The sequence below is a fragment of the Saccostrea echinata genome, unplaced genomic scaffold, assembly GCF_033153115.1.
Source record: "Saccostrea echinata isolate AGI-Se365-2 ecotype Australia unplaced genomic scaffold, CSIRO_AGI_Sech_v1 ptg000047l, whole genome shotgun sequence".
NCBI lineage: Eukaryota > Metazoa > Mollusca > Bivalvia > Ostreida > Ostreidae > Saccostrea > Saccostrea echinata.
In genome coordinates, this window is record NW_026889796.1 from 16,647,573 (window position 1) to 16,663,359 (window position 15,787).

General features: G+C 33.7%; 1 protein-coding gene across 1 annotated transcript in view; it reads right to left on the reverse strand.

Annotated features, from left to right (window-relative positions):
- The window catches only part of LOC133202542 (uncharacterized), a 91,759-nt gene that overhangs the window by 45,974 nt on the left and 29,998 nt on the right, over positions 1-15,787 (reverse strand). The window contains exons 31-44 of the mRNA XM_061338378.1: positions 15,390-15,716; positions 14,976-15,124; positions 13,579-14,071; positions 12,872-13,020; positions 11,928-12,111; positions 10,975-11,123; positions 10,629-10,781; positions 9,521-9,626; positions 9,228-9,376; positions 8,717-8,849; positions 8,253-8,380; positions 2,372-2,477; positions 2,101-2,264; positions 1,892-1,951 (exon numbers count right to left, since the gene is read on the reverse strand). Coding sequence (XP_061194362.1) covers positions 1,892-1,951; positions 2,101-2,264; positions 2,372-2,477; positions 8,253-8,380; positions 8,717-8,849; positions 9,228-9,376; positions 9,521-9,626; positions 10,629-10,781; positions 10,975-11,123; positions 11,928-12,111; positions 12,872-13,020; positions 13,579-14,071; positions 14,976-15,124; positions 15,390-15,716 — 2,450 coding nt within the window. The remainder of the gene's footprint in view (positions 1-1,891; positions 1,952-2,100; positions 2,265-2,371; positions 2,478-8,252; positions 8,381-8,716; positions 8,850-9,227; positions 9,377-9,520; positions 9,627-10,628; positions 10,782-10,974; positions 11,124-11,927; positions 12,112-12,871; positions 13,021-13,578; positions 14,072-14,975; positions 15,125-15,389; positions 15,717-15,787) is intronic.

A 15,787-nucleotide genomic window follows, 5' to 3' on the forward strand; every position in this document is an offset into this window, starting at 1 on the left:
ACCTTGAACAAATAGACATTGGGTCAACCTGACAGATCATCGTTACGTAATATATGAGCATGATGGATAAATTTCCCTAAGTCAACCAGGGGAGATATGCGATATGAACCGAATAACTGAAGTAATTCAAAAGTACTTGGCGATTTGTAATAATATTCATTTATGTGGGTTTTTTCCCCTTAAATTTAGATATCTATGGCATTGAAGAATGAAGTGAAATTCGTCTTCATTTTGATGAGTATCGTAAACATCACATAATCTTTCCTCGATCCCTGCTCTGGCCTTGGTACCAACAGATGTGTTGAAAGTTCATTTGCGTTTATAAAAATTATGTTGATTACACCCCAACTTAGATATACATGTATCTGTTGTTGTTTTTTTTTTTTCGTTTTTTTTTTTTTGTTTTTGTTTTTTTGTTGTTTTTTTTTTACAATTCAATACACTTTAAGACAGAAAAATACATTAAATAAATCGGTGAAAATGCAATGATATATAATTTTGTACATTTTCCGACAGAAAATAAATAAATAGATTTTAAGAAAAAATATATAATTCATTCAATTTTTTTGTATACGTACACTTTAAGACAGAAAATAAATTAAATCGATTCAATTTTTTTCAATTTACTTAAAATACTGTATGGAATATGAAGATAACAAACAGTAATCAATCTCAAAAGCCCATTGAAAGAATACAAATTTTAAACAGAGTAAACATAGACCTCTAGAAAAACGTCAGAGGTGGGATCAGGTGCCCTGGAGGAATGAGCACCCCCTACCGACCAGTCACACCCGCCGTTTGCTCCTTGTCATGATCGGGAAAAAAAATCCGTAGACAATTCAATGTGTAAATAATGGCTTATGTGTACTTAAGAAAGCAGGCTTAATATTTTAGCAGAAGTAGCGCAGACAACGATGCACTTATTCATGATAACCATTAATAAATGAATTTCGCAAAGTCCATGCTCGACAGGGGATGCCTACTCCTCCATAGCACCTGATCCTACCTATTCGCTCTGGTTCAAGTGGCCTTTTTCGTTGTCTTCTTTAATCATATTTCTTTGTATTTCGTTTATTTATACCAGAATAATCTACTTCTGGTAATTAGGATTTCATTGTCTCTTTCAGTGCAAAACGTAGTTAAATATAAATTGTCATGCAATTTAGACAAATAATAAATCGTGCAGAATTTAAAAGACATCACGTCTAGAGGTAATTCCATGCATAAGTAATCAAAACTTTTCCCCTTTTCTTGCTAAGACTAATCATTTTAATTCATGGTTTCATCATCAAGAAAGGAAACCTTATACATGTACCTAAGATTACATGTAAAAGCGACATATTATATATTGCTTACGATTTAGACGACATAAATTGGTTCCATTTAAGTGAACATGTGCTGAGCTTTTTTTTTCATTTGTCATAACGGGCCTCCATACCAGTAACTATGCAGGCAAAAATCATCTTTTTCGTCTGTAAATTCGACAAACCTATTCCAACGTGGGTTCAAAGTTATTACAAGCACTAATTTGTGCACATGTGTGAGAGATAGGAAGAGTCAATCATTGTTCAATACTACCGCAATCACTGGTTGCTATGTTAAAAATGTAACTTCCGCTTTCAAAAGTGTGTTCGTATTATTAAAATTAAATAAAATTTATAACATGCAAGGATTCAAATTATTGTCCATTCTTATACCCATCATAACTTGCGCTTTAAACAGCAAGTATGTTATTTGATGAAATCGAGGGTAACGAGGGCTGAAAATATAGCGAAATCTCACTATAATAGTGATATACCACTATTATAGCGGAATTTACGTTTCCCCCCAACCTGCATAATTATTAAACAGTAGATGTAAAATATACAGTTCATTGTTGGAAAGTTCTTACCTTCTCCTGGAGGCTCAGTAGGCATAGGGGTAGAGAGGGTTGTCATTGAAACCATTATCTCTGAAATTTCAACTTTCTTTTTTAGACATTTATTAATGTATGACTAAACATACAGTAGCCTTCTTTCTCAATAATGAAACATATTCCTGTTAACGCAGGTTTTTTTTTTTTTTACTTTTCTTTAGATTCGGTTTAGATTGTAAACTTACGATCAATACAGGCTATAACATCCTTTCCTCTACCCATGTTAACCCTGTCAAAGAAGCTTGCGTTTGAGGAAGACAGAATGGTCAAAGCTCTCCAGAAGCTATCAGTGTTACAGTTAAGAAAAGAAAGGCTCTTTGCTGCGCAATTGATAAAGTCCAACACATGTCTGCAAATTGAAAAAAAGATCTTTAAAACTGGGATATCTATCTATCTATCTATTTATCTATCTATATCTATGAGAGAGAGAAAGAGAGAGAGAGAGAGCAAACATACCTGTGGCAATCGAACGGTATAAGAATGGGATAGAATCCACAGTCTGCATGAATCGCCAGTAAGGAGAATTCATCATCTTCGCACACAGAAGGGTAAGTATCATTCACTTAAAGCAAACACATGTATAAAGATACATTATTATAACATATTTAAACAAAAGGCTTATGGACCTTAACACTCATCTAGACCAAGCTCTTCCTCATCAGAAGATTTCCATATAAGATGAAAAATTTCGACTCTATATTTTGGCTTTAGCCTAGCTCTAAGAGGGCCATGACCAAGCCAAATCTGAATACACACATCAGGGTATGTTTTAAAATGAATAGACTAACATGGCCTTGGTATTCTGGAGAATAAAATATGTTTTTGTATACACTTTTCCCCCCGACTGAAACCCAACTCTAACATCTTGGTCCATGAGTAAAGAAAATAACTTGAATCCACACAACTTGATAATGCTTGTAAATTGTTGAGTCTTCTGTGGTTCTTGAAAAGGCTTTTAAAGTCCCCCCCCCCCAAAAAAAAAATATATATTACAATATGAAATTTTATCCTCTACTGTGGTCTTACCATAAACCCTGAGCAATGATTTAACGAAATATGAATATGCATTATCTAACTATGCTTGCATATTAATGCTCATTCTAAGAAACATTAAACATAACTTTTCTTGATGAAGAATATGTATTGATACAGTGGAGGCATGCAGAGTGGCATCATTGCCAAACACATCTATGTTGGATTTTTTAAATACATAAAGTGGAAGATCGTTATTGTAAAATTAAAAAAAACAAACAGAAGAGGCACGTGTACCAGCATAGACCTCTGTGGGACTCCCACTGTTACATTTGCTGCTGAGTATTTGTTGGACGGATGGAAACTTAGATGTCTGTCACTTAAGTACGATAGAAACCATTGCAAAGTTATCGAATCAAAATGACATTGTAGTTGTTTTTGAAGAATATCATTATTCACAAGATCTTTACCAGGTCCAGAAAAGTTTTCCTTGGTCCAGTTCATTTAACCATTCATCTGCAATTTTTGTGAGAGCTGTTTGGCAAGAGTTCTTTGAAGCCTGATATTTTACTATAAGATTTAAGACTGACAAAATGAATCGTATAATATTTAGCCACATGTTTTTCTAAAAATTTTTATATGTAGATACAATATACAATAGAAATTTAGATCTAATCTGTTACCCCTTTTAAAGATTGCAGGGGAACTACTATATATGATCCTAGTTTTAGTACAATAGGTCACATGTTTATATATTAATTCTGCAGTAAGTTTCAACCGATGGTATGCATGCCTGATGATTTAAGCCTTATTACCGTTCGTTATCTCCATATTTCATTTAGCTTAATTATTGAGTGATAATACCTCAAGACCCTACACAATCCAAAAGACCTCTAAAGTCACAATTCTTTTTACTTATACTTGCAAGGGGAGTTTAACAGAAGCAAAGAACAAATGAGAATTTTACATCTTTACAATTTCTTGTGTACCTCCTAAGGTATTATTATTGCGAGCGCGACTAGAATATATGTAGTTTTGTGATTTTGAAGGTTTTTTTTCTCTCATGCATCCAACATCTTTTGTGGATTTTTGTTTTGCTTCATAGTTTTTTTTTTTTTTAAATAATCTTTGTGTTTTCAATGACGAAGGTTACTTTCCTTCGCCATTTTCTGTAGATTTATATTAGTTTTTCCCCTTAGAAGAGAGCATTGTTGAAATAGTGGGAGTTATTACCGTCTTCCTTGGAAGACGGTATACAGAGTTGAAGTATTTTACAGTCTTCCGACTATGTACTTCCTCTCTCTCGTGATTGGTGGAAATTGCATGATGAGAAAATTTTCAATTATTTCATTGATTGAAATGCTGTTTAAGGCAAGGGAGATAATTTTCTGATGATCTATTTTTCGTACGACTTAACAATTTTTCAAGCTTTTCAATCTTTAAAAAATATGACAAAACGGAAAGTGGAAATTGGCAGTAATTAATTCGAAATAACATGCTATTTTTTTTATAGCAATTACGAAAAAAACATTTCTATATTTTAATATTCAGAATTGATCTTTATTGCATGCAAGCTTTACAGCTTGTACTGTATGTATTCTTTTTCTCTTTGTTTTGCACTGTCTTTCTAATCTCGGCAGCACTCGGCAACACCCCCGGCTGATTCGTACCTCATCTACATATCACAAAGGTGACGGAATCAGCCGAGGTTTGCCGAATGATCTGGGCAGCAGAGTCGAAGTTTACGGAGACAGCCGAGCATCTGTTAACTTTTCACTTGGTAGGGTTTACGTCAGAAAACAAGAGGCCCAAGGGCCTTAATGGTCACATGAGTATAACACAACAATTTAGAGGATCCATAGAGTATAAAATGAACTGAAAGGTGAAGCTTTGTTGCCCAAAATCAAGAAAATAGGGTGATCAGGATCAACAAAATAATTAGTCTAGAATTCATTAATAGTTCATAAATTAGGTTCTAATCTGTTCCCCATTTATCACTATCACCATACAGTATATTAAAAAACTGTCAGCGCTTCAGTACTATTTTACTTCCTTGTTGAAATTTCTTACATTGGCCTCTCTTGGTCTTTGACGAACATTTAATAAGACAAGTTATTTTTATCTCATTTTTATTTATCTATTACTTACAAGTCTACCTGATCATTAAAACTATGAAAGTACTTTTTGTATTATACAATAAAATTCTTGCATAATTCTCTTATTCTATTACCCTTTCAAGTACATTATTTACAGTGATTAATTACCAAAAGTAAATGGCAAAGGGGGAATAACTCCTCTCAGTAGAATACAAATTAATAGAGCCCTTGCCAGAACCAGAACACTTGACCAAATGGTCCAAATGTTCAAAAATCTGGTAAAAATACCCTTCCTTATTAAAACTTTTACTCTTTTTGCCTCTGATATGCCCAGGTGCAGAGAAGATTTTTAAAGAAATCATGCATTTTTACTACAGATTCACTATATTATCAATAGATACCCCCTCCCCACCCAGAAACACCAGAGCCTCTTACCCTGGGACCAGAAGTTTGCTCATCATAAGTAATCACTTTGTTTATCTGCTTAACACTAAGGAGTCGACAGGATTATTTAAGAGAATTGATGCATTTTCACTCTATTATCAAGAGTCCCACCCTTACACCGGCACATCTGACCCAGGGGTCATGCAATTCACTACTCTGGAAGAAGCACTCTTGCGCATCATAACTATATACTTAGCTTCTTTGCTTTTTAACCAGAAGCAGAAAAGAATATTTTCAAAGAAATTTTGCTTTTTCACTATATAATCAATAGAGCCCCCCCCCCCCCTTCACCAGAACCCTTGACCCTGGGCCATGAAATTAACAATTTTGGAAGAGGCATCCTTGCATATCATAACAATGTACTTAGTTTGTTTTTATAATACCCAGGGACAGAGAAGAAGAAATAATGCAATTTCACTATATGATCTATATAGTCCCGCCCTAGCACCAGAACCCCTTACCCTTGGGCCATGAATTTTACAATTTTGGTAGAGTCACCCTTGCTTATTGTAACTATGTATTCAATTTATTTCAATAATACCCAGGAGTAGAGAAGAAGATTTTCAAAGAAATATTGCACTTTCACTATATGATCTATATAGCCCCACCCTAGCACCACAGCCCCTGACCCTGGGGCCATGAATTTCACAATTTTGGTAGAGGGCCCAATGCTTATTACAATCATGCCAACAGTTTGAGTGCTTGATGTCCAGGAGTAAAGAAGAAGATTTTTAAAGATTGCATTAATTTTGGTGGTTTTAGCCCCACCCCTCGGGGGGGGGGGGGCAGGGACCATGAAATTCACAAATTTTGTTCCCCTTCACACATAGATGCCATACGCTGAAATTGGCTGAAATTGGTTTAGTGGTTTCAGAGAAGAAGCTGAAAATGTTCGAATGTTAACACACATTACATTATCTGAGGATGCTTCCATTTAAATATGACCAATCATGGCTTTGCTGTTCTTGAGTAGAAGATTTTTAAAGATTTAACCTATGTATTCCTATGTAAAACTTTGATCACCCATTGTGGCCCCACCCGACCCCCAGGGGTCATGTTTGAACAAACTTGAATGTACACTATCAAAGAATGCTTCCATATGAATATGAATATGCATATCATACTTTGCTGTTCTTAAGAAAGTTTTTTTAAAAAGATTTTTACTACGTGTTCCTATGTAAAACTTTGATCACCCATTGTGGCCCCACCCTATCCCCGGGGGTCATGATTTGAACAAATTTGAATCTACACTATCTGAGGATGCTTCCTTGTAAATATGACCAATCATGGCTTTGCTGTTCTTGAGAAAAAGATTTTTAAAGATTTTTCCTATATATTCCTATGTAAAACATTGATCGCCCATTGTGGCCCCACCCGACCCCCGGGGGTCATGATTTGAACAAACTTGAATCTACACCATCTGAGAATGCTTCCATATAAATATGACCAATCATGGCTTTGCTGTTCTTGAGAAGAAGATTTTTAAAGATTTTTCCTATATATTCCTATGTAAAACTTTGATTGCCCATTGTGGCCCCACCCTACCCCTGGGGGTCATGATTTGAACAAACTTGAATCTACACTACAAGAGGATGCTACCATATAAATATGACCAATCATGGCTTTGCTGTTTTTTAAAGATTTTTTCCTATATATTCGTATATAAAACTTTGATCGCCCATTGTGGCCCCACCCGACCCCCAGGGGTCATGATTTGAACAGACTTGAATCTACACTATCTGAGGATGCTTCCATGTAAATATGACCAATCATGGCTTTGCTGTTCATGAGAAGAAGATTTTTAAAGATTTTTCCTATATATTCCTATGTAAAACTTTGATCGCCCATTGTGGCCCCACCCGACCCCCAGGGGTCATGATTTGAACAAACTTGAATCTACACTACCTGAGGATGCTTCCACATAAGTTTCATATTTTCAAGCACAGTGGTTCTTGAGAAGAAGATTTTTTAATGATGCCATTAATTTTTCACAAATTCTTAATTATCTCCCCTAAGAAGAAGGCGTGGTCCTTCATTTGAACAAACTTGCATCCCCTCCCCTTTACCCAAGGATACTTTGTGGCAAGTTTGGTTGAAATTGGCCCAGTGGTTCTTGAGAAGAAGATGAAAATGTGAAAAGTTTACAACAACAACAACGACAACGACGACAGACAACGGACAAATTTTGATCAGAAAAGCTCACTTGAGCCTTTGGCTCAGGTGAGCTAAAAAGCTCTACTTGTTTCAATAGTAGTTGCATGAAGAAGGAAGGACGGAATGAATGTTTAAGACATTCCTTCTGAATTATGGTTTCAGCTTTGAAAGATCGATATTACTTCTGAATTTTTTTAAATGATTTTTTTTTTGCAATTTTTTCAGAGAAAATATAAAAATTGTTTTATTTGTAAATACGACCTTTAGAATTTAAAAGTTGATGTTACTAAAATAGGTTTAAAAATATTCACAAACAATGTGTTTTATTTCCATTAATATTTTTCATTCAAAAAATTAAAAGTGTTTCTGACTTTTCTTGACATGTTTTATTAGATATTCATAATAGGCATTTATTAATTTCAAATTTTTAAACCTAAAACATCTTGTTTGCAAACAAAACAAGTTATATAAATATTTCTGGGAAACTGCAAAAAACAAAATTCTTATAAAATGAATTCGGGCTATTATCAATGTTTCCATGCTGAAACCTTAGTATAAAAGGGATGATTAAAAGATTTATCAAATAAAATTTTGGTGCTGCATTTCTCCTAAAAGCTCAGATTAGTATTATTTACACAATTTAAATCCGTTTACGAAAAATTAAAACATACCTGAACAAATAGATGGATTAATTGTTGAATTCAAGGAGACAAGATAATGGCTTATGACAGTGTGGATGTCTTTAATGCTGCAACTGCTGTAATAACTGCCTATACATCGCAAACTGCCTCTGTACAAGCTTAAAAGCCAATCAAATATTGTTAGCAGGTATCCAACAAATTTAGAATTAAAAGTTGTCAATATCTTAAGTAATAAAATCATAGATCATTGTCCACCTAAGTTATCATAATTATTTTAACATACACTTTGTTCCAAAAAAAAAATCGACACAGAAGTACACGTATTAAGAATGCATGTATGTCTTAAAATATGGAAAACTTTTAGTACTTTCATGAAATAAATATTCCAATTATTATTATTTTTATTCAAGGAATTTAGTATAAGGTTTAAGTTTTTAATGTGTTGAAAAGGAAGAATGCATGCTTACATGTACGTCTCTCCCAATAATGCCTACCTGCATGTCTCTAAAGCGGAGAGCTGAAGATTATAAATGTTTGCTTTTAATTTTTCATACAATAAAAATGTTCTAAAGCATTTTGGGTATCTTTCATCCTTCATTACTTCAAAACAGTTTGTACTCTCTGGGCCTACAATAAAAATTTAAATAAAGAAATTCTTACAGATTTGATATATATTTAAAAATGTATATTGAATTTTCAAACAAATTAAATTTACTCAGAGTTTCATAAAGTTCAAATTTGGCAATAAATAATGGTTTTAATATTCTCAAATCTATAACCATCCTAAACCGACCTGTCAATACGAAATATTAGTGACTAATGACTAAAGCCAAAATATTGGGCTTAAAAATGATATTTACTGCAAAAAAATTTTTAAATTTAAAAGAAAGAATTTATTGAAATTTCATTCAAAGAAAAAAACAGTTATGGAGTTGGGTAATTCATTACTTGCTTATTCTTAAAATAATAATAAATACAAATATTCATCTGAGAAAATAAACATACATTCATCTGGATCAAAATTCAACGGGATGCTTTTGTGTATTTCTGTTCCATACATTAATTTTACTGCTAACAGATCTGATGTCGAACAAGTTGTATTATACTTCATTTCAATACGGCCCATAATGCAGTGGAAAACAGAGTGCAGCAGTCTGGAACATGAAAAAAATATTCCCTCCAGAAAATGCTTTTTCAACATTCAACATACTTATTACGTTTAACAAAATTCAAATGTATGAACATCTGGAGATTCCTTGTATCCACAGAAAGAAAACGGTGTCCAGTGTAAGCATTACCTGCAAAAAACTGCAAATTCTGTCTCAGTGGAAAAATTTCTATACAGCGGTCCAATACAATGTATTCCTTGTGCAAAAATTTCAGACTTTCCTCTGCACTGTAATCCTACATGTGGAATAAAAAATAGAACTTTATGGTCTGGAGCTGGATTGATGCTCCTTCCCCCTTCTGTTTCATTCGAGTTGACTAAAAAGTGCTCTAGAATTATTCTTATTCAAAGTGGTTCCTTTTTAGCGTTTTGGTTAAAGAACATTAATTTGCTTATACATTGGTAAGGATTTAGTCACCTGTCCGTGTCTGTGTAAAAAAATTCCGAACATGTTAAACAGCCTAATGAAAGCAGGAATAGAGATTAAGCAAATCTTTCAAAACATGCTGTATTAAGTAGCAACATAAATAACACCCCTCTAAAATCTTGTAAGCTATAAATCTTTAAATAATAAAAAAAGTACTTCATATGTATAAAAGATACATGTGTAAATCATATACGGTACCAATTTTGATGCACTAGATGCGCATTTCGACACAAATTATGTCTCTTCAGTGATGCATAAGCCGAAACGTTGGAAATCCAAAATATATTTAAATAAAAAAGGCTTCAAAGAGCTGAAAAAAGGTGCCAAAGACTGGAGCCAAATACGTCGAAGGATAAGAGCTATGATTGAGGTAGATAGATAATCCTTAAATTTGAATTAAATTTCTAAATTTTACCACAGCAATTAAATATATATCCGTATTTTCAAGCTAGTACCGAAGTACTACGTTACTGGGCTGTAGAGACCCTCGGAGACATACAGTCCAACAGCAGAGACCTCGACCCAGATGTCATAATGTAAATCATATACGGTACCAATTTTGATGCACCAGATGCGCATTTCGACAAATTATGTCTCTTCAGTGATGCTCAAGCCGAAACATTGGAAATCCAAAATATTTAAATAAAAAAGACTTGGAAGAGATGAAAAAAAGGTGCCAAAGACCGGAGCCAAATACGTCGAAGGATCAGGGTTATGCATGTGGGAGATAATCCTTATTTTTAAAAAAATTTGATAATGAAATAAATGTAAGAAATAAACAAATACAGAGCAAGTAATAGTTATACTAAACCCGTGGCGGATGTTGTAGGACTGGAGCTTGTAGAGAATAACTGTGGTGTAGTATTTGTTAATACACTACTTGCTGAAGATGACGTAGGTGTCGTCTGCGTTACATTCTCATAACTAGAAGATGTTGTAAAAGATCCCCAAATCAGCTCAGTACCTAGAGATAATACAGAGATAATAGGTACGTAAAACACCATTCGTTAAGGTTTTATTTTTTTTCAAAAAAATATGTTCAAATTATTGAAATCATTGTGAAATGGAAATAAACGCCCCATACAAAGATTTCGCGTTGGTTAACGGTAAAGCACATAAACCTAAACTTCACTTTTTATGGGAAATTCATCACTTACATTCCATAATTTTAAATGGACTTGAGATAGTCTGGTCTAGCTGTGCTGCAAACGATCGAATAACAAAGAGGCGATCATGTTCTGAACACGAGATGTTAGAGTTCAGAGCTATGTTATTGATAATACAACTGAACACATTCACCATCAATCTGCAAAACATAAAAGTTAATTCTTATTGTAGTGATAGCAACTGAAGTAAGGTTTCGCTAAATACATTAGGTCTCTAATGAGACTCTGCAGTTTAAAAAAAAAGAAGAGATTTTGCATATTAGTAAACAACCATAAAATATTAGGGTTTAGTTAAATGCAAATCAAAATTTCAGTGTTGGTGGGGAAAATATTCTTTTACTCTCACTGCAACATAATCAAAAGTTAACTATGTTTAATTTTGATAAATGAATAAATTTATGAAATCAATCTGACAAACGAATAATTGTTTGTTTTAAAGAGAAAAAAAATTGCTGGATTATCTTGATGCACTCTGTTTGAGTATCTTGTATCTATTGAAATAGAATCAAAATTTTACAAGGATTAGTTCTGAAAACAGTTTATTAGATTACCCTTTTAGAAACCATGGTAAAGCAAGTTAAGACAAATACAAATCAATAGATAGAATTATGCCTTTTTTCCACTTGTCCACCAAGTTTTATTGAAATCAGGCCATAAATGTAGCAATTTAAATGAATATATGTATAACAAATTATTCTTAAATGTAGTCACTGCCACATGGTTAAAAATCGATATACAGAATGCCTTCTTCTTGGGTTCCATGTTTGTCAAATTAAGACAAAACAGCATGACGAGAAGTGTTGGGGTGGGGGTGGGGGTCGTTTAAACAGACAGATGATGCTCAGATGGGCATCAACCAATACAAAACCTCTTCTTATCTTGGCGTATAGAGGTAATAAAGAAGAAAATACAAATTTTACAATATTTATATATGTATCTCGAACCTGCAAAATACTTGAAGATTTTGGGCAGAAGTAATAGATGGAAACAATGGTCCAAGACATGGTAGAATTTCTGAATTAATTTGACTTGGTTTCCTACAATGCTTTGGTTCAGTCGTCGTAGTGGCAGTGCTTTCTCTTGCAAAAGGTGTACTACTTGTTGTAGTGATGGTCGTGGTATCATAACCTACAGAAATATGCACAAGATTTATAGGTTATAAAGCCTTTCAGAGTTAAAAATATTTGAGCACATCACACTTAAAACATGATTTTTTTTCCCAAACACTGCATTGTAGCAACCGCAAATGATAAAATGCCGTTCAATGATAGAAATATCATTAAGCGTTGCAAACACTGCATTGACCACAACATTCCCAGGAAATTTGTATATAGTAAAAATAAATGTTACTAAACATATAGTTTCCCTGAAAAGGTTCACCTACTTAAAGCTTGATTTTATTACAGTATGAAAAAGAAGCAAAATATTTCGCTTTAATCTTGACTTTTTTATCTTGATTATCTCACAGAGGAGAGCGAGAAAGATCAACATAAAAATCAAACAGATGTCATAAGAAATTCATTGACGAACTGAAATAAAACAATACATCTGCCTAGTAGATGACAAAAAGTGTTCAGTTGAAATATATGGAAATAACGAACAGTATTCAAGCTCTAAAGTCCATTAAACAATACAAAATAGGAGCAGAGCAAACACGGACCTCCAAACATCAGAGGTGGGATCAGGTGCCATGGAGGAGTGAGCATCCCCTGCCGACCGGTCACACCCGCCGTGTGCTCCTTGTCATGATCGGGAAATAACGGAAAAATCCGTCGACGATTCAGTGTGTAAATAATGGCCTAACAATTAGTATGAAAAACGTCAGATTTTCAGAAATATTTATATTATACAGTGAAATATTTTGCCAAAATTCATCATTAATACTTACAAAGATTAGTGTCATATGGTATTAAGAGTGCACTAATTATCTGAGATCCGATCGATTCGACAAGGATCTCTTTATCGTCTGGTGAGCATGATACGTTTGAGGTCGTTTCTGTTTTGTTCACAATGCAATCAAAGACTTGAAGAAACAATCTACAATATGTCAAATATTGAATAAAAACATATGAGGAACTTATCTACATGTATATAGTTTGATAATCAAATGAATAAATTAAGTTTAAAACATTATTTCATTACACTAAAGTTGTCTTAAATTCTTTTAGATTAATTCAGAAGTCAAGGCCACACATAAGGGGCACATACTTTTACGGTGACATGAACAGGCCAAATATCATAAAAGATGAATAACTATAGTCCCGACACATACGTCTTTTTTCAGAAATACTTATTTGACTACCCCCACCCCCAAAAAATAACAGGAACAGTCCAAACACATTACATTCTCTTTTGATGACATAAAACCTCCATGCCAAATTATAGATATGTTCTAAGCTAAAAACAAAAGGATTCGAAGGTTGAAATGAGGAGCATTGGTAATGACGGTATAAGGCTTATTTATATTACAAGTCTATGCTATAAGATATAGCAGTAATGAGCTTGACAAATTGCAAGAGAACATTGAAAAGAATTCTGGGTAAAAAATATCCCGTTTTATTTAAGTACAGATATAAAATGTATATTTCAGTGTACCTGCAAAATACTTCCGAATTTTCTGCTGAAGGAAGGGAGGAGATGATAGGCCCAGCACACGATAACACATGTAGAGTGACCTTGTTTAGGTCTTGGCAAGGACCTGGCTCAGCAGTTGTCTGGACTGTGCTAGATTCAGTCGTCAAATAAAATACTGCACTGGAGAAAGTGGAAGGAGATGCTGTAGTAGATTTGGATGGAATCATTGCTGAACTAGATTCGATAAAAAGAGATGTTACGGATTCAATTTGAGGCAATGATAAGCTGGAGTTGACTAAAGGAGAAACTGTAATGAATACAGTTGAATTGATCAAAAGAGGTGCTGTAGTTGCTGTAGGAAGAAATGTTGGACTGGATATGATAAATGGAGCCTCTGTTCTTGATATCTTTGGATGTACAGTCCCGACACTAGATTTTATCAAAGGAGATGTTGTAATCGATGCTGATGGCAGCAGTGTTGGACTAGACTCGGAGCTACTTTTGTTTTTATAACCTGAAACAAGAAAAATCTTTCAATTACATGTATATCTATTTTCATAGCAAAACACTTTTTTGGAAAAAAAACACGCACCTTTATAGGCTGATTTCTAAGAATACACACATTGCACAAGTTCTTAACACAACACATATTACGTCAGATATTAGAAAATATTTTCTTCCTAATCTGCTAGGATAGATTATTGATTTTTCAGCTACAGAAACCCATGACACTCACAAAAAGAAAAAATTCTAACTTAACCTCATAAGAATTCTATCGATATTTTCAGCTACAAAGGGCCATGACACTGACAAAAAGGGTTGAAATCCCTGGAAGCTAAAAACTGCTCTGCAATAACTAAAAAAAACCGTTTAACTGATGCACAACAACTTAGTATGAATGTCTCAACTCAGAAAATCCCCTTATTTTTTTGAAGAGTATTTGATAAATGAGAGGCCACAGCTCAGAAGAAATGAGGAATTTCTATGAAATTCAAGCCTGTTTTGGAAGCTCTTCTGTGCACAGAAGAGATCCAATTGTCAAATACCTAAAATTTAGCTGTAAAACATCCCGTAATTGAGAATTTTCATAAATCTCTAGGGGTGTAAATTGCTGTAACTAAAAAAAATAATGAATCTCAGAATAAGTTTGTATTTTTATTACCAGGTCACTCTACTACATTTTTATTTCAATCTCAAGCAAATATCTCAGTGTTTTTATAGACTTTCATTAAGCAAAAAGTGAAAAAGAAAGACGGAGGGGATAAAAATTCAGTAAAGTCCTCCCAGTTTCGACTGTAGGTTACTAATACAAGAACAAGAACAACAACTTTCATTACAATATTTAAATTAAGGATTCTTATTGTATTAATTAGCTTCATCCATACAATCATTACATTAGCAAGTCCTTAATCACTTACAAAGAACTGGATTATATGTCAGCGTTAATTTACTGTAAATCGTTGATCCATAGACTTGAACAGCGCTTGCAGAATCAGTTCCAGAACAGGTCGTATTTAAAGAAGTCTCGATTTTGTTTATGAGACACTCAAAAATGTCGGAAGTCATCCTGTGGGTGCAACAGATAATTTAGTATAACGTATTGTTTTTAAAAAAATTGTTTGATGAATAATTAATAAAATAGAATTTGGTTAAATCTTTACTTGTAAAAAATTGAATATTTCAAATAAAACTTAATTTTTGCCTTGTATGAACAAATCGATTAAAGACAGTTTTTAAAAAAAATCTTTTTACAAGACTGACAAGGATTAAAATAGGAAATTATATAAATGAAGAAAATTTATCAATATGTAGTTATGCTATTTTTCGCTTACCAACAAAATACAGTGAAGTTACTTTCCGTTTTCAAAGAGAGAAAGACAGGACCGATACAGGGCATCAAGTTAATAAAAATGTGATCTGGATCTTGGCATGGATTAAATGGAGTAGTTGTTGCCTCTATCGTAGGTGTAGTGGTAGGTCCCTCGACTGTTGTAGATGACATCATCAAACAATCCAATGGTTTGAAAGTCAGGCCCATGGTCGTTTGCATGCTGGGACTATGAGTCGTGATAAAGGTATCGTATTCTGACTGACCACACGACACATTATGTTCTGCAGCCATTTCAGTCATCACACAGAGAGTAAAGTTTTGAAGAAGGCTTGTATAAAAATACAAAAAGTAAAAAAAATAGAAACAGAAATTAAGCTAATGTAAGGATGCCCCTTCAAC